The sequence below is a fragment of the Dendropsophus ebraccatus genome, chromosome 6 (assembly GCF_027789765.1).
Source record: "Dendropsophus ebraccatus isolate aDenEbr1 chromosome 6, aDenEbr1.pat, whole genome shotgun sequence".
Taxonomy (NCBI): domain Eukaryota; kingdom Metazoa; phylum Chordata; class Amphibia; order Anura; family Hylidae; genus Dendropsophus; species Dendropsophus ebraccatus.
In genome coordinates, this window is record NC_091459.1 from 70936220 (window position 1) to 70956451 (window position 20232).

General features: G+C 41.1%; 1 protein-coding gene across 9 annotated transcripts in view; it reads right to left on the reverse strand.

Annotated features, from left to right (window-relative positions):
* Nucleotides 1-923: 923 nt before the first annotated feature.
* The window catches only part of USP13 (ubiquitin specific peptidase 13), an 83814-nt gene continuing 64505 nt past the window's right edge, over nucleotides 924-20232 (reverse strand). For all 9 annotated transcript variants that reach the window (XM_069975132.1, XM_069975140.1, XM_069975131.1 and 6 more), the window contains 11 exons: nucleotides 19214-19339; nucleotides 17906-18059; nucleotides 14039-14213; nucleotides 9640-9728; nucleotides 9399-9521; nucleotides 8983-9009; nucleotides 7806-7949; nucleotides 7334-7494; nucleotides 6551-6716; nucleotides 5547-5631; nucleotides 924-4071 (listed from right to left, as the gene is read on the reverse strand). In XM_069975132.1, coding sequence (XP_069831233.1) covers nucleotides 3978-4071; nucleotides 5547-5631; nucleotides 6551-6716; nucleotides 7334-7494; nucleotides 7806-7949; nucleotides 8983-9009; nucleotides 9399-9521; nucleotides 9640-9728; nucleotides 14039-14213; nucleotides 17906-18059; nucleotides 19214-19339 — 1344 coding nt within the window. In that variant the 3' untranslated portion in view covers nucleotides 924-3977. The remainder of the gene's footprint in view (nucleotides 4072-5546; nucleotides 5632-6550; nucleotides 6717-7333; nucleotides 7495-7805; nucleotides 7950-8982; nucleotides 9010-9398; nucleotides 9522-9639; nucleotides 9729-14038; nucleotides 14214-17905; nucleotides 18060-19213; nucleotides 19340-20232) is intronic.

The following is a 20232-nucleotide window of genomic DNA, read 5'->3' on the forward strand; positions in this document are numbered from 1 at the left end:
AGTTGTTAACAGTTCCAGTTCTGATTTATACAGTAAATATCTGGTTTCTGCATATATCTGAAGAGGTATTCTGATGAAATTTATATATATATATTTCTTCAATAAAGCCCTTTGCTGCCACCAATGGTTGTATCAGTAACTGCAGGGAAAAATCAGGAACTGTAATTCATACTAGCATTAAAATAGGCATATTGGACAAACAGCATGGCACACAGAAGCAGAGCAAGAGGATAACTGGCAATCACCACTCACTCTGCTTCACTGTGCTGTGGCTGCAGTGCTAGTGACATAGGCTGCATCCCCAAGTGCTATGTCTACTATAGTGCTGATAGATCAGAATAGGCATTAGGGGAGGTTCATTATTGCTAATACTGCTTGCAGCAACATTGGGGATATGTAACTGTACCAGATCCAGGGCTTGTGCAGCCCCGCAGTTCCTGACACAGCCATTGGTGGAAGAGGGGTCGTGTCACCTCTTACTGCTGCCAGTCAATGAAAAAATATATTTTTTTTTAATTAAAAATCTACATTTTCTGTTATAAACGTATACATATTCAAAGTTGTATAATTTTATGAAGGAAAATATGAATAAATAATAAATTATTAGCCGGAATACCACTTTAGGAACTTATCAAATTTCACTTTCGCTCAGCCTACAACCAGGTTGTCTGTTGCTGCTTATAATTAATTCAGTGGCAGATAACTGTTCATTTTCACAATTTTGTTAATTATTTGAGACACTAGAAACATATCTGGTAATTCTACGGTCGTAAATCAACCACAATATAATTATGTTTAATTTATGATTGGGAATGAAGCAACATCAAACTACTGCATAGTGCACATTAGAGATTTAGATACATAGGAAGCTCATTTAGCTTTCATATTAATGAGGGAAAATAGGCCCTTTCAATATCATGGTTTATATAAAAAAAAAAAAAAAAAACACAACGCTAGCCTCCCTCTTCAGAGGACCCACTGAACTGAACGCAGCTGCATGTAAACATTACAGCTGTACTTCAGTCAGTACATAGTCCCCTCCACTCCTTCAGTGTCTGTGCACAGTATAAGAACCTGTACACTGCAGATGCAGCGGCTCTCATCTCAATTAACACATAAGGGAAGGAGACCATATTAGGGTTAACACTGCGTTTTTGCAGTCAGTTTAACATATCCGTTTTTAAATAGTTATTTTTAACATGGTCAACCATGTTTTTGTGTACACTAAAAAAAAGAAAAATAAATGCTTTAGTTTTGATCCTTTTTTTATATAATAGAATTCAATGGAAAAACGAATCCAAATGGATTGCACATAATTACATCCGTTATTTAATCAGTTTTTTCATTAAACGTACATATTAAATGGACTGCAAAAACACAGCATGAACCCAGCCTTACTCAGAGGACCCATAAAAGTGTCAAATATGTTTTAAATCCCCTTAAGTGTCAAGAAGAGCCACAATTCTGTCAGTCAGAGGTAGAAAATGACAGGTCACCATGGTGTTAAAGGAGAACTCCAGCATTGTCACGTCCCTGTGGGAAGTACCCTCTTGGCCAGTCAGTGACTGCAGCGGTGTCCTGCCTAAGTCACTGACTGGATGAGCAGACATTTCTGGTCACCGGAGAGGGACCTGCAGGAGGCTGGCGAGGGTCTGTAAATGTGGTGACACAGCGCTGTGAGGGCACAGGGACAGGTGTGACTTCTTTACTATGTTGCCCCGCTTCTCTGCCTTTTTTGATTCGGCTGGAGTTCTCCTTTAACTTCATGTCACAATAAGGCACTGAGAGGAACAGCTAAACACTCTACTATGTGAGGCCACACAAAGAAGATCTGCATACTTCTTTATCCTAAATTGTTATTCCAAGATAGCCTAATACAGCCCTCTGTATTCCAGCAGTCCCATAGCGAGTGAATGGACAGACAATGGAGAATGTGCACTGCTAATTCATTCATTCGAGGGACCCAGGTTCTCGTTATCGCAGGGGGTCCCAGTGATAGGACTGCTACCGAATAAAACTAATCCTTATACATAGGATAAGGGACAGGTATCTTGATATGACTGAGCACAGTACTGAAGAGGGTAGGGGAGAGAGGAGGTGTGCATGCTGCAGATCAACACAAGTGCTGAGCATTACATAGAGCGGACAGCAGACAGCCCTTACTCCACTAACAGGACATACAGGTGCACTGAGAGCTTTGAGGGTGTGTTTGCACTTTCAGGCCTTTAATCACAATTGTTACAAAGACAGGAATGGATTTATACACAGTAGAAGTCATGGTGGGGGGGGGGGGGAGAGGTAAGTATCAAAGTGGGGGTAAGTCACCAAGATGGGGGGGCAGCATTGCATGACAGAAGCTGTGTCTTTCCCCTTCACAGGATTTATTATAATTTACACCTGTGCCCAGGTCTAAATTATAGTTGAAATCTGACTTCTGAGGCTGCCGTGTGCCGTAGCTACATTGGATCTATTAATGTGTCTCTTGATAAATCCAGAAGAGCTGCATCTGAAATGCTGTTCTTGATAAGTAGTCTTCCAATAATATATGTCCTGCATTTATGTCCATTCCTGGTTATTCAGTAACTGCAATTAAAAACCTGAAAGTGTGAACACACCTTCAACCTGCTAGGGAGAATAAACTATTTTTATAGTTAACAGCCATGTATATATCTATATCCAAAACTATGTCATGCATTAACAGGAATTTGAGTCTTTGGTGAAATAACCTGCAACACAGGCTGACAGGCTGTGTTTCCACATATGCTCTCTGAACTCAGGGGGAATATGCTACAGATATTCTGTAAGATTTCATGGGAAGATTATACTAATGGCAAATTGTTCAGAAAGAAGGAAATCTTGAGGAAATCTTTGATGCAGATTTTAAATCCACACAATGTCAATTTCTGTTACTTCTACACTGCTGCTTTGCTGTGGATACTCCAATGGGAAAGTCACTCATCAGTGTGTATAGTAATATGCTGCACTAGATAGGACTGTAGTTGACATAGAATGGAATTAGTGGGCATCGGCTCCAGTTTAGGATGCTTATAATTCTGAATACATTTTCTCTGTTAGGATCATACCAAACTGTAAACAATACAACGGAAGGACGCAAGGGAGTACGCAACTATAGGGCTCAGAAAGCGCTCTGTAATCTTTGCTGAGCCTCTGGGCAATTCAGTACGTCTTTTTTAGATGGTAAGTAATCCTACTTACTGCCATGGGTTCGCAGAAGGGAATCGCATGAAATTGTGAGAGTATATTCTCAAAAGGTTCTGACACTGAACTACATCTATAACTTTGCCAGCAAAGTACACAGATTGCAAAGAAGGACTTAGCAGAGGCTTAAGGGAGATTACTAAAACAAAATAATAAGAGATGGAGATGGATATATTGCATTCTTTTCTATCTATTTATATTCCAGTCTATGTATTCAGCTGGAAACATTTGCATATTATATCATGTGTTCTGCATGGGGTGATTCTTAGTTACAGGTGACAAGTTATGGGTTTTTTCAGCTACTGTATAACTCAGATCAGAAACATGCTTCCACTCCACCTCCAGACATACAGTAACAGCGCCATCTGCAGAGCATTGTTGATAACTGCGGGGCAACAGAAACTAATCTCATGAATTCATTGTGCAGTTAAGTGACAGCTTTCATGTTCACATATTTCCAGTTATCAAATCTTCCAAGAGAGAACATCCCTAATGCTTGTAGTAAAGTAAAAGGTAACACACTCATACACTCCCATTTAAAATTGCACAAAACAATTTATGTTTTGGTGAAGTCGCAGTTTCCAGTATTAGGCTTACTGATGCATCAAACATTGCTTTTCTTTAAATAAACTATAAATACTGTAGATTTCTCTTGGTGTTCTGGCAGTCCGGCATTCACTTCCTTACGTATGTCTTTCTTGAGCTTGTATAAACCCTCTTTGGCTTTCTACTGGTCTAGGAGCTCCCCTAGTTAAGGCTTAACAAGCTATCCTATGATAGAAGTATAGGTAGCCCAAGTCTTTAGGTGGTCGTTCAGATGCTGAAACTTTATGGTCGTTATAAATCACCCATCTGTAAAATAAGAAAAAAAATAATTTCTTTAATGCACTGGTCAATATACCTGGTGAATGCCTGTTTATACAGCAATGTGGCAAGTGCTTTTTTATATGCCTGACCACAGTGACTGACTTCCTAAAAGAAAAAAAACCACATGCAAATGATATTGCCTGCACACCAAAAGTATTCTATTATACAAAAATATTATACATATAATAACAGAGGGTACCGAAACAAAAAATTATAATTATATCCAAATGTAGACCCTTTATGCTGAAATTATATTATGTGATTGTGTTGTATTTGTATGACTGGTACAACAAAGAATATTTTTTTCTATAATATACTTATGCTATGATATGAATGTAAAAATATTTGAGGTCTGTTCTCTATATTGCATAATGGATAGTGCCACCTAGTGGTATGACAGGGATAGTATGGTTACAATTGAAAACCTCTCTGTTGAGTACTGATAGCTATATAAGATGATGGAATATGTATAAGTGGAATTGAAAATTGAATATTACTACTAATGTTATTCTTCTTTAATATATTATCTATACATTGAATTCTGGGATCTTTTTTATTTATTTTTTATTTTTTATTTTTTTTTATTTATTTCATAAGCACATACAGGCACTTTTTTATTGCAGTACCACTAGTAAATACTTCATGCTTGTATAATAAAAAAAAAAAAAAAAACTTTTGATGTGCAGTCAATATCATTTTCATGTGCTTTTTGGTTTGAAAGCTGGACATGGTTTACATGCAATAAAGTCTAACAATGATGTTTCAAATTTTGAGAATGAGGATAAACTATACTACCAAATTGTATACTTGGCAGCCACAAAATTCACCAAATAAGAATTTTAACTTCTTGTATACAAAGTGTCATTTGAAAACCAATGGAATCAGCAGCTGTGCACAAGGCTTTATTCACATCAGTATCAGAGGTTCTGTTAGGAGTCTCTATAAAAAGCCAGGCTCTCACCCTCCACCAACGGGGAGAATGTGACGTAGGCGCAATGTTTCGGAGGCCTCCCCTTTCTCAAGCACTTAAGAAAAGGTAGGACCCCGAAACATTGCACCTACGTCAGATCCGTCCCATCGGTGGAGGGTGAGAGCCTCCATGGATACCTTGATTTGAAGAGCACTGTATCTCAGCAAGAAGACCAGACCTTGTTGCCCTTGCATTTGGGTGAGGTTGTTTCTTTGAGGTCTCTGTGATTCTTATGACTTTGCATATTCATTCAAGAATACAAAAAAGTGATTGCTTACTGGACTGTTATTGTGGCCTGGTCTAGCACCTGGCAGTTTAGACACAGTTCAGTTTTACCCTTTACTTTTAATCCACTTCTGGTTTTGCCTCAAAACCGCAATAGCAGTTTTCCAAAGAACTGCCATGAGTAAAACCAGCATAACATGTACGTCAGAATGCCACAACCTATATAGTTTTAACAATAGCAGAATTGTCGTCTTTGAACACTCACCTTCCTTCTTTTTTGATATGACACAAATAATGCCCAGACATTGTCGATGTTCCTATATGACTGATAAAGGCAAACAGTTCATACCCTAGGGGGGGGGGGGGGGAAACAGTTCACACATTAAGCCCATCTCTTCAAAACAATGGAGTATGTTTTACAGTAATTTGAAGAACAATACAATAAGAGATGGCAATATACATAAGATAGCTGAATGATGAATACCGCTAAGTGTGGTCATGCTCTCAATGAAGGGAGTAGAGAAAGGGCCCTATTACACGGGACCATTAAAGTGCGAAAAATTGTTATATCGTTCGAATTTAAACGATAATTGTTCTGTGTAATTGCAGGCAACGATCGAAAAATCGTTCGTATGTCGTTGATCGTTGATTTAGATCTGAACCTAAAATTATCGTTAATCGTTCGCTGTAATTCCACGTTTGTTCGCTCAAATTCCGCATTTTTTCACTAATCTTTCAGTGTAATAGCACATTGCCCATTGTTTTCCTAAGATCAGAAGTAGTAAACGATCGCAATAACGATCGTAATAATAATCGTATCTAACCACCATCGTTCTGTGTAATATAGTGAACGTTTTCAGGTTAACGATAAACACTCTCGTTTGCGATCGTTTATCGTTAGTCGTTAAAAATCGCTCCATGTAATAGGACCCAAAGACATCTCTGCCAGGGGGTTATCTCTAACAAAACAAAAAGATCAGATAATTGAAATCAAACATACCCCAACCTTCTCTCCCCGGATATTTTCGGTTGAGAGAACTTCAATTTAAATACCCAAACCCAACTGCAATAACGTCTACCAACACGGTTCTGTGGAGCATTTACACCCAACAGTGTAGCTCTTTTCCATAAGGTTTTTTTTCACCAAGATTTTATCAAGGTAATATCATTAATCTTTATTTTTCATGTAATGTTAACCTTTAATAATAAAACATCTGACCAGAATATTGATAGTTTAACATCAAGAACAATAGGTTATTTCCTTCTTACTTCCATTTCCATCTTTGACCCGAGGTCCTTCTTGTTCATTGTTGGTTAGGATCCCATTTGATTGCTGATTGTTTTCATCATCCGTAGACTGTGAAGTATTAGCAGCTTCATCTTCACATTCAGGATGAGAGAATATCCAGTCCAGGGCTCGCTCAAGATTGTTGTTCTAGCATAGAATAGGATAACAGAAAGCTGCAGAGAACTCTGTAGCAGAGCAACAGAAGCTCTGCTACAGAGGATATTATAAAGAACAGAGAGAACAGAGGATATTATAAAGCTGTGTAGGTTGTGAATCAAGCACTGGGTGAAAAATAACACTTACTACAAGCTGCTGCAGTCTATCTGTGTACGCCTTTTCCTGTCTCACTTTGCAGCTTCCCCTTAGTCTCTCCTCTCCTTTCCATAGATTTCTATGGGTATCATGAATTACCAGATCCCTAAACAAGCTAATTCATCTCACTCTTTCAAGACTTTTAGCAATGGCTTTATGAGAAAGGTAATAAAAGAATATGAAAATAAGGATTTTTCTAATACAATGTTTTTGTTTTTTTAAGCGTGCTGACCATTTAAATAATTTACAAATACTCGTTTTTTTCCTCTATAGACTGAACCCATTGTACAATGATTTGTTCTTGTATTAACAGATCTTATGGCCAACAAAAAGGTGAACTACTACATACTCAGTGTAATCTAATAAACATAGTTCCATGTAGCTGCTGCTTACATTTTATTGCAATAAGCCACAGTTTCATGGGTTTTGCATTACACTGCATAGTAACTTACTGTTGCCCTTAATGCCTGGAAAGCTTGATTTCTCTGGAATCCCATGGATGTAATCAGAGCTACTATTTCTTCTGGCGGCTGGTTGACCTGTGCAGGGTGTCCATAGGAAGATTGAGCAGATGCTGCAGCACATCCAGGGATGTTTAATGGTTCTGCAAAATCTAAACAAGAACCATGGAAAGCATAGTATTTATACCAAAATTCTGACAAATAAAATTGCAGCTATTTTGCTCAAATATTCTAGAATGTAAACCATTAAATAAAACTTTATATTTTATCCACAATTGAACCTATGTTCCCAGGATCCTGCTCATATGCCCTATCAAAAAAAAATATTTTCCCGGAATGAACATCACTTCCCCACCATTGGCATGAGCTAGTTCTTAAATCTCATCCCCCTGGATATTCTCAGTAAAAACCAAAAGAAGAGCTGTTTAACCCTCATCTGTTCTACATAGTAGGTGTTACTGACCAGGATCTTCCATGTGTGCAATAATCCAGTTGAAAGCTAATTCTGCACCCATGCTTCCAGTGTAGTACACAGCCTTCCGACAAGCCTCCAGTGGAAAACCCATCTCAGCCAGCTGCATGACTGAAGACTCGTCTATGTCAGGAGCTGAAATAACATGCAGTAGAGGCCATTCAGCATTCTAGTACCTGGAGCCATTGCTTGTGCTATCCTACCTAATGATGGTAAGTGGCAACATAGAATATTGGTATAGGCAGTGCCACTGAATATTTTACAGCTATTCTACAGCTACCTGAATTCAGTTTGGTTACGAAATTCGGTTAGTGGAAAATCTTTATATAAATAATTATTACCCACAGGATAAAATACATGACAAGGAATCAGGAAAGCATTTACATTGTGTTTATAGAACTCAATGAGTTTTCCATATAATGCGCTGACTTATCAGGACCTCCAGAGGCATATTAGCTCTTTGCATGCAGAACCTTTATCATTTACCTGGAGCCTAGGATGGTTACAAAGCCTATAGCAACTCTGTTTTTACCTAAACAACCCCTTCAATAATAATGGAACTAAGCATTAATACTAAGTATCAATGTAGAAAATCTTTCTCACAATAGGAAGATTGTTTCTCCCTGATCACATGATTGTTTTATTTAACCGAATATATTATTATAGGTAGGAACATTACATTACGAAAGCTACAAACTACTTTTTCTTTATCATTTTATTATATTGCACAGGGGCGGATTAACTTAACCATGGGCCCGAGCTGTTCACAAAGCTTGGGCCCCCCAACCTACTGTAACTATGGCGACACTAGCTTTAGTCTTTTTCCTCCATGATGCAGCCTGTAAAGGACCTGGGGTGACATCATTGTCACATGATAAAGTCCTTCAATATATTCTGCATTGTCTTCTGGCTGCAGTTTTGCCCAGATTTGTGAAAAATTGCTTTAAAAAGCGGCGATTTTTATGCAAATCATGGCAAAACTCTAGCCTGGAGATAATACACCACTGAAAGTAAAAGTCTGTTTGGGGCCATGGGCCCCCCAGGAGCTCAGGGCCCCGGGCTACCGCCTGAAACTGACCTATTATAGTCCACTACTGATATTGCATATTGTCTCCTTAATACACACACACACATATATTACGGTGCTTGTCAAAAGATAAAGACATACCATCCATGAAATGGTTCCGGAAACGATCTGAAAATGAACAGCAGCATTAAAACATGGCAGAAGTAGTAGACGTCAGAAAAAATAGAATTAAAGACTTGAATTTTAAGTTACACATCCTTATATCCAAGCAAAAAAATAAAATGACTAAAATATGTAAGCAAGTTTCACAGATTCTCTATCATGTTACATGTAGTCTTATGACAAAGAAAGCTCATAGTAATGTATCATTAAGTTGCTGTACACCCAGAGTTGGAATGAGCAATATATGTAGATAAATAAAGATAGGTCTTTCCTTGAAGACAGCAATGCCACTTGCCTCAGCCATAAGACACAACATGGTTTTGTAAACCTAAATGAAATCATACAGACTCATGATCAAGAAAATGCTAAATAAAATAAAGAGAAGTTTCTCAAACCTTTGGGGTCATCTGGAATAACAATAGGGGGAGCAATGTTTGGGAGCTCTTCTTCTCCGGGCTGCAGACCTTTTGCTCGGAGAGGATTAACATCCAAGACATCAGGCATTTCCACTGCTACATCTAGATGAAAAGAGCAAGGAGTTAAAATCACATTTATTCACATTTTACTTTATTTATTCAATGTTTTACTTTAGGACGAATGATATTAGAATGTACACAGATAAATAAAGTCACCTACCAAGTTTTTTGGGTACCCAGTCAAGTCCAAATGTAAACTTTTTTATTTGGATTACCAGGTATTCAGGGAATGAAGCAAAACGAGATGTCCTAGAAAAGAATTACTAAATTATTGAAGTGACTAAAATATATTACACCCATATTCCCAGTGTTATTCTAATTTCCCACTTTATAATTTCCACCTTTTTAGGACAATAGCTAAAACAGACTGGTACACTTTCTCAAAAACCTTAAAAGGATAGAGTGGAATCCCTTTAAATCCATGGCGTGTCCATTTCTTTTTCAGATTTGTTGTGGATTAACAAAATTGACTTCAAAATTGGCAGTAACAATCCTATTGCCATAGACTTTGCGAAAGATTACCTTCAGATCTGTTAACCCATGCTTTATTGGACATATGTTTAGAGGTATATCTCTGCACATAAGCCTTTAAAGCGACTCTGTACCCACAATCTGACCCCCTCAAACCACTTGTACCTTCGGATAGCTGCTTTTAATCCAAGATCTGTCCTGGGGTCTGTTCGGCAGGAGATGCAGTTATTGTCTTTTAAACTTACAGCCCTGTGCCCAACGGGTGTGGCTTAGAATATTTGTGCCCTAACTTTACACCACCTCCCCACTCTCTTCATCATTAGGAATGCCACTGGAACATTTTTTTCCATGCTGAACATTGCACAGGTGCCTTAGTGATCCACCCCATGTGCCGGGCTAACACAGGTAATGAATAGGAGGCAATCTGCCTGGAGCATTTCTAATGATGATGAGGGAAAGGACTACAAGTAAAAGCATGCCAAAAGGCATCGGTGGCACTTCCATTAACAAGTAATGATATGACAAATAAGTCAATCTAAGTGAAAAAGGATATACTTTAATGGTAGGGACAAACAAGATAAAAACACTTAAAATACACAGACAAAACCAAACACTGTACCGTGTACAGTAGGCACGGCACAAGGAAAGGCCGACATAAGGGTATGGTGGATCCTCACTGGCCAAGGTGATATGAAGTGAAATAGACACTTCACTTCATATAACCTTGGCCAGTGAGGATCCGCCATACCCTTATGTCGGCTTGTTCTTGTGCCGTGCCTACTGTACACGGTACAGTGTTTGGTTATGTCTGTGTATTTTAAGTGTTTTTATCTTATTTGTCCCACTTGCTTTTTGTACCAATAAAGTATATCCTTTTTCACTTAGATTGACTTATTTGTCACATTATTACTTGTTATTGGAAGTGCCACCGATGCCTTTGGCATGCTTTTACTTGTAGTCCTTGTTCTGTGTTTTCTCATGCTAATTCTGTTTAAGCACTCTAGGAATTATTGTTTCCTTGTCAGTTATACTTTTCTAAGGGTAGTGCCTTGTCTGCATTTGTAGTTTAATGATGAAGAGGGTGGGGAGGAGGGACGGAGAGGTTGTGCCAGCCTAATGCATACACAATCTAGGCCACTTTCGTAGGGCACCGGGCTGCCAGTTTAAAAGTTGTTTTTTAGGACAATAACTGCATCACCTGTCAAACGGACCGCAGGACAGATCTTGAAATAAAAGCAGCTATCCGAAGGTACAAGTGGTTTGGGGGGGGGGGGTCAGATTGTGGGTACAGAGTCACTTTAAGGGATTAATCTAAAATTTACAATATTTTATACACTGAATTCATGACTTTCAGATAGATGCTACCTTGGCATATTTTTGTGTAATTGGTTATGTTTTAGGGAGATGAAAATATTTTGCAATTGTTTGTTATCTTGACAAGCATAATTGTGCTTTGAATTAGGACAAAGTAGGTTTAGTACCTTAGGTTTATTTGCGTTATTACTACATTAAAGAGGTTGCAGAGAGAACTTAAGTGCACTGGAACAGACAGCATCATATTCAAGACATGAGGGGAGGGGTTTATATCCTGATCATCATGTGCCCACACACAATGTCACTGCAGCATAATGATCAGTATAAATACCCACCCCCTCATGTCTCAAAAGGTACACTCCCAAGACATGAGAAGAGACATATGGGTAGCAAAAGGCATGAGCTGTAATCTGCCCCTCGGCCAACCCTTTTTCATTTTTATGTAAGTTCAAAGTGTCACTTTAAAAAAGTTGAAATGTCATAGAAACACGTCAAAAGTTTTGATTGGTCAGGGCCTGGGTGCTTAGAACCCCACCACCACCACCAATCAGAAGAACAAGCCGTGAAAAGCACTTAGCTAGGCATTTCTCTCCCCGTCTCACTGCATGAGAATGACAATACAATAAGGTGGCTGTAACGGTACCCAACTAGCATAATGCGTGAGAGGTTGTGATATAACATACTTTATCTATGCTTTTTTCCTTGTTGTTTCCCATGACTTGATGTGCTCTATATCCCAGTGTGGGGAGCTATATTTTACAAGGGAAGGGGTACAGTAGGATTTATTGTTTACAACATATAGTGCTAGTCACTTTATGGATATATTATACAAATAATGTTATGAATGTTGATGCTTTGGTATCTGTTCAGTTGGTAACCTCCTAATAGGTTTTTGATCATAAGTTGTAATATTTAATAAAGTAAGCTTTTATTATTATAGTAATCATGCCTGAGTGTCTTTAGTGTATAATAATTTGACTCTATAATAAGTCTATGAAGCCCACCTCACCAAAGATTGTAAGTCGGACAATAGAAGAGCAGTGCAGATCTGAGGGCAACAGCAGTCAGACCAGGCCAGAGGATGCCAGAGCAGGAACCAGGACAGGTGAGATTACCCCTTAGAACTACAACCCCCACCATGTCCTGCTAACAGTTCATTGTGGGAGTTGTCATTTTGCAGCCTGTGGCCACCCAGATTGTAGAGCTACAAACCAATCAAGCCCTATTGTCAGTTCTTAATGGGAGCTGTAGTTCTGCAACCGATTGGACAATGACACAGTATAGGAGGGGGGAGGCAGTGGCACAGTAGACCTACATCTCCCAGCATGGTATGTGGTAATATGCAGGACTACATCTCCCTTCATGATGTGTGGTAATATGCAGGACAACAGATTAAGGAATGACACAGTATTTGAGGGGGAGACAGTGACAAAGTACACTAGGAGCTGTGTTAGTACATGTGCACATGTAGGGTACATGTGATGTACATGGTATGTATGTTGGCCATAATGAAAACACTTCTTTTTTTTTCCTGATCAGGAAATCCTGAAAGTAATTCCTGATGGTTTCCTGAAGTTAAAACCTGATTACTGTCACAAAATCCTGATGCCTTCCTGAAGCCTTTAGAGGCCTCCTGATCAGGAGTTCCAAACAGTACAAACTGACACGGACATGTGAAGGGGCCTAAGGGATTGTTTTACTACTTAGAATATCAACCCAATGTCCTTTATTTTGTTTCAAAAATCCAATGTACCAGCTTAAAGTCAAATCTCAAGTGCCACTGAAAAGCTATGTGACTTAGAGCAGACAACATTCCTCCACAGCAGGCAGGATCCAGCAACATTTGACAGACAAGCTGCACTTATATGGCCTCACAGAGAAGTGGAGGCAGCTTAGATATGGGCAAATCTTTTATAATTAACCCTGGGACAACAGATAAGTAATTCAGTGATAATCCAGAGAGGAAGCAGAAACCTTCACAGTCATGGCTTTAGCTATAACAGAATGTCTGCTCAACCATGAAGACAGCAAAAACCCAGAAAGGTTTCTCCTAGCTCAATGGAAGGTAATGATAATGTATAAAAGAAGAGCTCAAATCTGTGCAGCCAGATCCACTCATACAGCTTCAATGAACACACTGACAGTTGCGCTGGATGTGCTGGCTGGTTTCTATACACATTCCACAATATCTGCTCTTACGCTTCTTATACCTAATATGCTTCTTCATTCTCTGCTGAATATGAAATTGCTTTTGGCTTTTTTTCTGTTATGGTATAGACTATTATAGCGGATTACAGCTAAAACACAAATACCTATTAAACATATTTTGGTTCACATTTTTTGGTGTTTTTCCTCTTAATTTTCCTTATCACTGTTTATATTTGAAAGGAATTTCTGCTGACTTGTCTGTATTGACCTGTGAATACCAAAAGTGTCTCTCTAATTGTCAAGTTAATAAAGGATTTAGCAGGCCATACTTTGGCAGTACATTCAAGGAGAAGAATCCCTATTATTGCAGTGTTAATTCTTGACCAGCGCTTGCCAAGTGGCAGCTAGCTTCCACGTACTGGCTATAGATATGTATCTGCAGTATATGATACAATACATCCATATTTGCAATGGGCATTCTGAATTCATGATAATGCAATACTTCTTTGAACTATATGTAGAATTAAAAACACTGCAGCAGAAAATGTGAGACACCACCATATGTCTCCTTTTTACTAAATTAACTCTTTAAGCAGCTTCACAACATTTAATAGAACAATACTTACTTAACACCTGCAGACTTGGCTTGAAGAGCACTGCTCCAGAAGTCATCCACATTCTCAGGCTCAGAGAAGGCCTGAAGACAGGCACTGAATGGGACCCTAGCACGCACGATTTCTGGAGGTGGTCTTTTTGCACTTTCTGCCTCTCTTCTCTTTAGTTCATAAGCAATTAATTCATCTGGAATAGATACACATACACTACCAATAAGTATATGACTGGTAAGTATTTCAGGTTAAGAGGTATATCTAGGATTAGAAAAACATGTCAGGACAGGTGTTGTGCTATTTTTTGAAAAACAGCAGTCACGTTTTCAATATCTATAACTTATTTAAATTAGTGTACAAGTAGGATTTCTACACAATCTACACAAGAGTAAATTTAAAATCACAATGCAGAAGACGACTGTCTTCTGAATTAATAAACAGTCTAACAATTTATCAGGAAGAAAGCATGACACTACTTCTACTGATATGTATTAGTTTTTTCTGCATCCTTCAGAATTCATTGCATTCACTAATAGAATTATTTAGCTGGTATGTGTATCTATGTTACATCCGTTCAATAACTACTAGTCTACTGTACTAAACAACCAAATCAATATTTTTAAGACAATAATAATGGTAAGTAGTGACAATTCCTATAAAATAATAATTCTGGAGCATTTTTTCTTAGGACATTGTGTTGTGCCTCCCCACTCCTGGAAATTTATGAATAAATTAACAACTGCGTGTGATCATTCTCTTTTCAAAAGGAACATGCTCCTACACTGTCTGACTAGGGAGGTCACAGTTGGAGAAGGGGGCTCCCAGCAAGAAACCAGAAGGGCATTACTGCGACCACCACATTAGGTATATTTAATTATGGTAAAGAAAGTACGAGGTAAGGGGAGGTAAAGAAACATTGAAGCTAGCCCTGGATACTGAGGTAGGTGGAGAGTGTAGGGGGATGCCTTTGTTAAGGAATAAGAGTTGCGGGAGAACCTAGGGAAGGTCCAAATGAGGAAGGGGTTTAAAGCGATTCTGTACCCACAATCTGACCCACCCCCCTCCCCCCAAACCATTTGTACCTTCGGATAGCTGCTTTTAATCCAAGATCTGTCCTGGGGTCCGTTCGGCAGGTGATGCAGTTATTGTCCTGAAAAAATACTTTTAAACTTGAAGCCCGTGCCAAACGGGAGTATCTGTGCCCTAACTTTGCACCACCCCTCCGTCCCTCCTCCCCGCCCTCCTCATCATTAGCAATGCCCCTGAAACATTTTCTCCATGCTGAACATTGCACAGGTCCTTAACGATCCAGCCCATGTGCCGGGCTGCCACAGGTGGGGAAAAGGAGACAATCTGCCTGGAGCATTCCTAATGATGAAGAGGGTGGGGAGGAGGGACAGAGAGGTTGTGCAAAGTTAGGGCACAGATACTCCCATTTGGCACGGGCTTTAAATTTAAAAGTATTTTTTTAGAACAATAACTGCATCACCTGCCGAACGGACCGCAGAACAGATCTTGGATTAAAAGCAGCTATCTGAAGGTACAAGTGGTTTGGGGGGTCAGATTGTGGGTACAGAGTCGCTTTAAAAAGTGTACCTGTCATTATAAATTAGAAAACCTGAATCAACAGTAGATGTGATATAAAGCAAGTTTGCAATTTACATTCATTTTCTGAGCACTCACAGAGAAGGCGGTCATGTAATCGACGAATGCATTGAGCCATGACTCTTTGTACTGGCTGGGACTTGTGTTTAGACGCTTTTTTTGAACCAGCACAAGACTAAAAAGCTGCCTTCAGGAGTCTGGACCTGGATTTCTGGTAAGTATAGCTTTGTTTTAAAGCATAATTTGAAAAAAAAATTAATGACTGTAAATTGTAAACTTGCTTTATTTCACATCTACTCGATTTCAATTTTGAAAGTCATACCAGTAACACTTTAAGGAGGGGTTATGAACATAAACAACAGGTAGTGATGGCAGGCACGGGAATCTTTCAATTCCCACCCACCCGTTCTGGAGGGGTAATGTTTTTTAAATCTAGAGAATGTGATGTATGGCAGTAACTGTAATCCTTTAACTAGGGCAACTATGACGGTACTAAGGCCCAATGGCAGGTTTGGGCCCTAAAGTGGTATTCCTCTCAGAATTAACTTTTAGGTTACAAACACACTTGCCGGATCTGCAGCGAGTCTCCTTGCTGCGTTTTTGCAGGGAGACTCGCTGCAGATCCTGGCCCTATACTTTCAATAGCAGAGAAACTCGCAGCAGGGATGTACATCCCTGCTGCGATTTTGTCTGCAGCCCGCCCCATTAACCCCCCGGCCGCCGGACATTATACATTACCCGGTCCCTGTTCCTGCTTGCTTCGGGGCTCCCGGTGTCTTCACGGCCCGCCCGGCCAATCAGTGCGCTGCGGCGGGGCAGCGCACTGATTGGCCGGGCGGAACGTGCCGGGAGCCGCTGAAGCAAGCAGGAGCCGGGATCAGGTAATGTATATCCTGCCCGCCCCCCTGCAGCCCCGATCGCCCCCAGCCCCCGGCCGCACGATCGCCCCCAGCCCCGCAGCCCCCGGCCGCACGATCGCCCCCAGCCCCGCAGCCCCCGGTCGCACGATCGCCCCCAGCCCCCGGCCGCACGATCGCCTGCAGCCCCCGGCCGCACGATTGCCCCCAGCCCCGCAGCCCCCGGCCGCACGATCGCCCCCAGCCCCGCAGCCCCCGGCCGCACGATCGCCCCCAGCCCCCGGCCGCACGATCGCCTGCAGCCCCGCAGCCCCCGGCCGCATGATCGCCCGCGGCCCCTGGCTGCACGATCGCCCGCTGGGGGCGATCGTGCGGTCGGGGGCTGCAGGGCTGCAGGCGATCGCTGCGGGGCGATCGTGCGGCCGGGGGCTGCGGGGCTGGGGGCGATCGTGCGGCCGGGGGCTGCGGGGCTGGGGGCGATCGTGCGGCCGGGGGCTGCGGGGCTGGGGGCGATCGTGCGGCCGGGGGCGATCGTGCGGTCGGGGGCTGCAGGGCTGGGGGCGATCGTGCGGCCGGGGGCTGGGGGCGATATACATTACCTGATCCCGGCTCCTGCTTGCTTCAGCGGCTCCCGACACCGGGAGCCCCGAAGCAAGCAGGAACGGGGACCGGGTAATGTATAATGTCCGGCGGCCGGGGGGTTAATGGGGCGGGCTGCAGACAAAATCGCAGCAGGGATGTACATCCCTGCTGCGAGTTTCTCTGCTACTGAAAGTATAGGGCCGGGATCTGCAGCGAGTCTCCCTGCAAAAACGCAGCAAGGAGACTCGCTGCAGATCCGGCAAGTGGGTTTGTAACCTTAATATGCCCAGGCACAGAAGATAACATACAGCCTATTCTTACCTTTCTGTGTTTCCCCTGTGTTCTCCTACAACATCTTCGGTCCCTGACTGAAAAATCTAGCATCCACTTCTGGACGGCCTCAGCCAATCACTGACTGGGAAAGGACTACACCTTGGCCTGTGATTAGTGGGCTTTCACTGCCAGACAAGTATATCTTGGAGGGGGAGGCAGAATCGTTCAGCCAGGGACCAAAGATGACATAAGTAGGCACTGGGGGAGAATGGAAAGATAAGAATAGGTGGTTTGTTGTGTTGTGCGCCTGGGTAACAACATATTAAAAGTTCTTTCTGAGCGGAATACCCCCTTAACAAGGTGGACAATATTAGACACCCAATCGAAAAATATGAGTGGTAAAGTACATGTGTCAATTTATTCATACATTTCAAGGGGAAATAACAGAGGGAAGACACAATGCAGGTATCTACGGTCAGATGCTCCAGAATTTCAGAGACAATACAAAAATGTATTAAAACAGACAGACATGAGTGCTGACAGGTCTCTTCTGATACTTATAATGTACCTTTATTTGTAGCAGCTTCCATAGCCACAGGCAATTGCATGATATAGTCAATTCTTTCAGTGTAGCGAACTTTCCTTGACTGGCAACACTGTGTCCGCTCTTCTACCAGAAACCTGAAGACATCAGTGGGATTTTCTGAGCCTATGCTGTTCCTCTACAAATTAAAATACAATATTACACAAAACAAGGCAAGCGACAATACAATAGAAGGCAATAAAACAAAGGTCAGAAAAATGAAATGTCATCCTCGGTGCATTATATTAGCAATGTTGTTTTGTTTTTGACCTTTATGTTTTTCATCTCATCTCCTTTCTTTGGAATATGGCCTGGATCCTGCTTCTTGCAAACAGCTGATTTTGCCAGGATAAGGCATGAATGGCCAGAAAATTTCCCTGCTGAAGTTTTACATGGGAAACAATGATGGCTCAAGTCCCCCAGATGACGAGCTAACCCTCCGTTCTGACTTATAGAGTGGGTCCTGAGCAGGCCATATAGACATCAGTGGTCTTTTTAAAACACTCATTTAAAGGAGAAGTCTGGCGAAAAGTTTTATTTAAGTATTGTATTGCCCCCAAAAAGTTATACAAATCACCAATATACACTTATTATGGGAAATGCTTATAAAGTGCTTTTTTTCCTGCACTTACTACTGCATCAAGGCTTCACTTCCTGGATAAAATGGTGATGTCACGACCTGACTTCCAGAGCTGTGTGGGCTGTGGCTGCTGGAGAGGACGATGGCAGGGGACACTGAGGGACACAGGGCACTGGAGGGACACTGAACATCCCTCTGCCATCATCCTCTCCAGCAGCCACAGCCCGCACAGCTCTGGGAGTTGGGTCGTGACATCACCATTTTATCCAGGAAGTGAAGCCTTGATGCAGTAGTAAGTGCAGGGAAAAAAGCACTTTATAAGCATTTCCCGTAATAAGTGAATATTGCTCATTTGTATAACTTTTGGGGGGCAATACAATACTGTAATAAAAATTTTCACTGGCCTTCTCCTTTAATCTTACCACCAATATACTGTAGACCTGATGATGTTATGATGAACAGATGATGCAAAACCCACTCACTATAAACTAAAGCAGTCGCTCCCCTGCTCCCCTCTTGCTGATGGCAGCTCTGAATACTACTGTGTACCACATAATACATAGTTAACAAGGGAGTAAGATCTTCTTTACTCGTCATAATTTTAATAGTTTACGTTTACGTATCTAGTGTGGCTCCACATCTCTACATATTTTCCAAGTAAACATAATACATAAAATATTCCCCCAATAACTCAGCAATATGACAGTACATACCTCTGCTAGATTAATAAGGTGCAGGAAAAACTCTTGTGCGTCTTGCTGTCTGTTTGAGGAGAATTCTGTATGTCCTCTGCTTACTAATGCTTTGTACATTCGAGTTGTAATCCCTTTTGGTTGTAGCTTCAAGAAGCAGAGACAAATCATGTACACTCAAAAAGACCGAAACAAAGAAATCACAATATATGACAAGCCGTTCATAATTCTTACAACACTGACCTTCCACAGAATAAGGAGATCCTAAACACTTAGGGGTCATTCACACTTTGCATGCACAGTCTGCACGGCTGTGTCACTACAGAATCACAAAGATTTAAACTTTTTCAGAGCTCATGGCAAAATTGTGAATGATGATGCGCAGAGTTCCAAATTCTGGTCTGTAGCACACTGTCCGTACACAGACCGTAATTACAGAATGTGTGAATGCCCCCTTAAGGCGGCCATACACCTTCAATAACTGTCGGCCGAAGAATTGCTCAGCCAACTGTTATCCCTCCTATTTCCCATCTCTCCCCGAACAGCCAAAAGCTCACATATTCCCTATAGGAAAGAGTAAGCCGCAGCCAGACAATTCTGGCAACTTATCTCTTCAAGAACAAAGGGCACAGGCAGTAAAACTCTATCATGCCATCCCTTATCTCATCATCTGTTGTTGAGTCTTGCAAGACCCCCATATACTTTATACTGATAGAAACACAAGAAAAGACATCACCTGTGAGTCACTGGATAGAACTGTACTGTAATTACCCCAAACTGTGGTAAATGTATAGGGTAATGGTGGATTGTGTATAGTGGTTTTTATTCAGTAACAGCATGTGATTACTATTCAATCATTAAGCAGTGGTATTATGTGGTCCAGGTATGGCTGTATTATTTGTCTCACATACAGTGTTATTAGTAGTAATATTGTCTTTTGTATGCTGGGATTTATACAGTAACAGTATGCTGGTAATGTTTATTTGCTCTTTGGTGGCATATATGTGCTCATGGTGTTATGGTATTATTGTATTCTGTTG